Source organism: Priapulus caudatus, unplaced genomic scaffold (genome assembly GCF_000485595.1).
Source record: "Priapulus caudatus unplaced genomic scaffold, Priapulus_caudatus-5.0.1 Scaffold14311, whole genome shotgun sequence".
Classification (NCBI taxonomy): Eukaryota; Metazoa; Priapulida; class Priapulimorpha; order Priapulimorphida; family Priapulidae; genus Priapulus; species Priapulus caudatus.
This window is the reverse complement of record NW_014591372.1, coordinates 1-942: the sequence shown is the minus strand read 5'-3', so window position 1 is coordinate 942 and position 942 is coordinate 1. Positions and strand designations below refer to the sequence as shown.

At 58.1% G+C, this 942-nt stretch overlaps 1 protein-coding gene across 1 annotated transcript; it reads left to right on the top strand.

The window, feature by feature from the left end:
• Nucleotides 1-157: 157 nt before the first annotated feature.
• LOC106820481 (protein spinster-like) lies at nt 158-735 on the top strand (the record flags this gene model as incomplete). Its single annotated transcript, XM_014824994.1, has 2 exons — nt 158-294; nt 607-735. Coding segments are annotated over 2 exons (266 nt in total), but the record flags the coding sequence as incomplete, so codon positions are not given.
• Nucleotides 736-942: the final 207 nt, after the last annotated feature.

The following is a 942-nucleotide window of genomic DNA, read 5'->3' as shown; positions in this document are numbered from 1 at the left end:
CTCCTCCTCCTCCTCCTCCTCCTCCTCCCGTCTCTGATGCGGCACCTTCACCTCCTTCTCCTCTTCCTCCTCCTCCTCTTCCTCCTCCTCCTCCTCTTCCTCCTCCTCCACCTCCTCCTCCTCCCGTCTCTGATGCGATACCTTCTCTGATACACAGGTGACGCCGGTGCTGGGAGTGATCAGCGTGATCCTCATCCTGCTGCTGCTGCATGAGCCTCCGCGAGGAGAGGCTGAGGGAGCGCATCACCTCACCAACACCGCCTGGTGCTCCGACATCGCCTACATTGTCCGCAAGTGAGTTCTCATTGCCGTCATCGGCGTAGGGGTAGGGCGGGGGTGGTGGGAGTCGGGGCAGGGGTAGGGCGGGGGTGGTGGGAGTCGGTGCAGAGAAATCAAGCTCAATATGCGGCAATATAACCACGGCAACGGTCGCCACGGTAACGGTCGCCACGGCAATTCTCGCTGATCGGCGTACCTCTCCTCCTGTCGTCTGTTTGCAGTAACAGTAATATATTTATATATACATTTATGCCGCGGCAATGGTTGCTGACCGACGACGGTCGCCGTGGCAACGGATGCTGATCTGTCGCTGTCGTCTGCTTGCAGTAAGAGCTTCGTGACGACGACGTTCGGCTCGACGGCGGTGGCGTTTGTCGCCGGCGCCCTCGCGTGGTTCGCGCCGCTCTACATGGGCTACGCGATGACGATGGAGGGTCACCCGAAGCCTGACTCAGAGTGAGTGGCCGTGAGCGAGCGCGAGCATCTGCGAGCATCTGTGTGTCTGTGTGTCTGTCGTCTGTGTCCGCACCTGCCGTGAAGTGTCACTCGCAAAGAGTCGTGACGGTTCGAGAGGAGAATCTGTTTCGATTTAATATCGTAGCAGTGACAAAGGGTAGTGTGGGTGATATATATATATATATATGGGGAGAGAGAGAGAGAGAG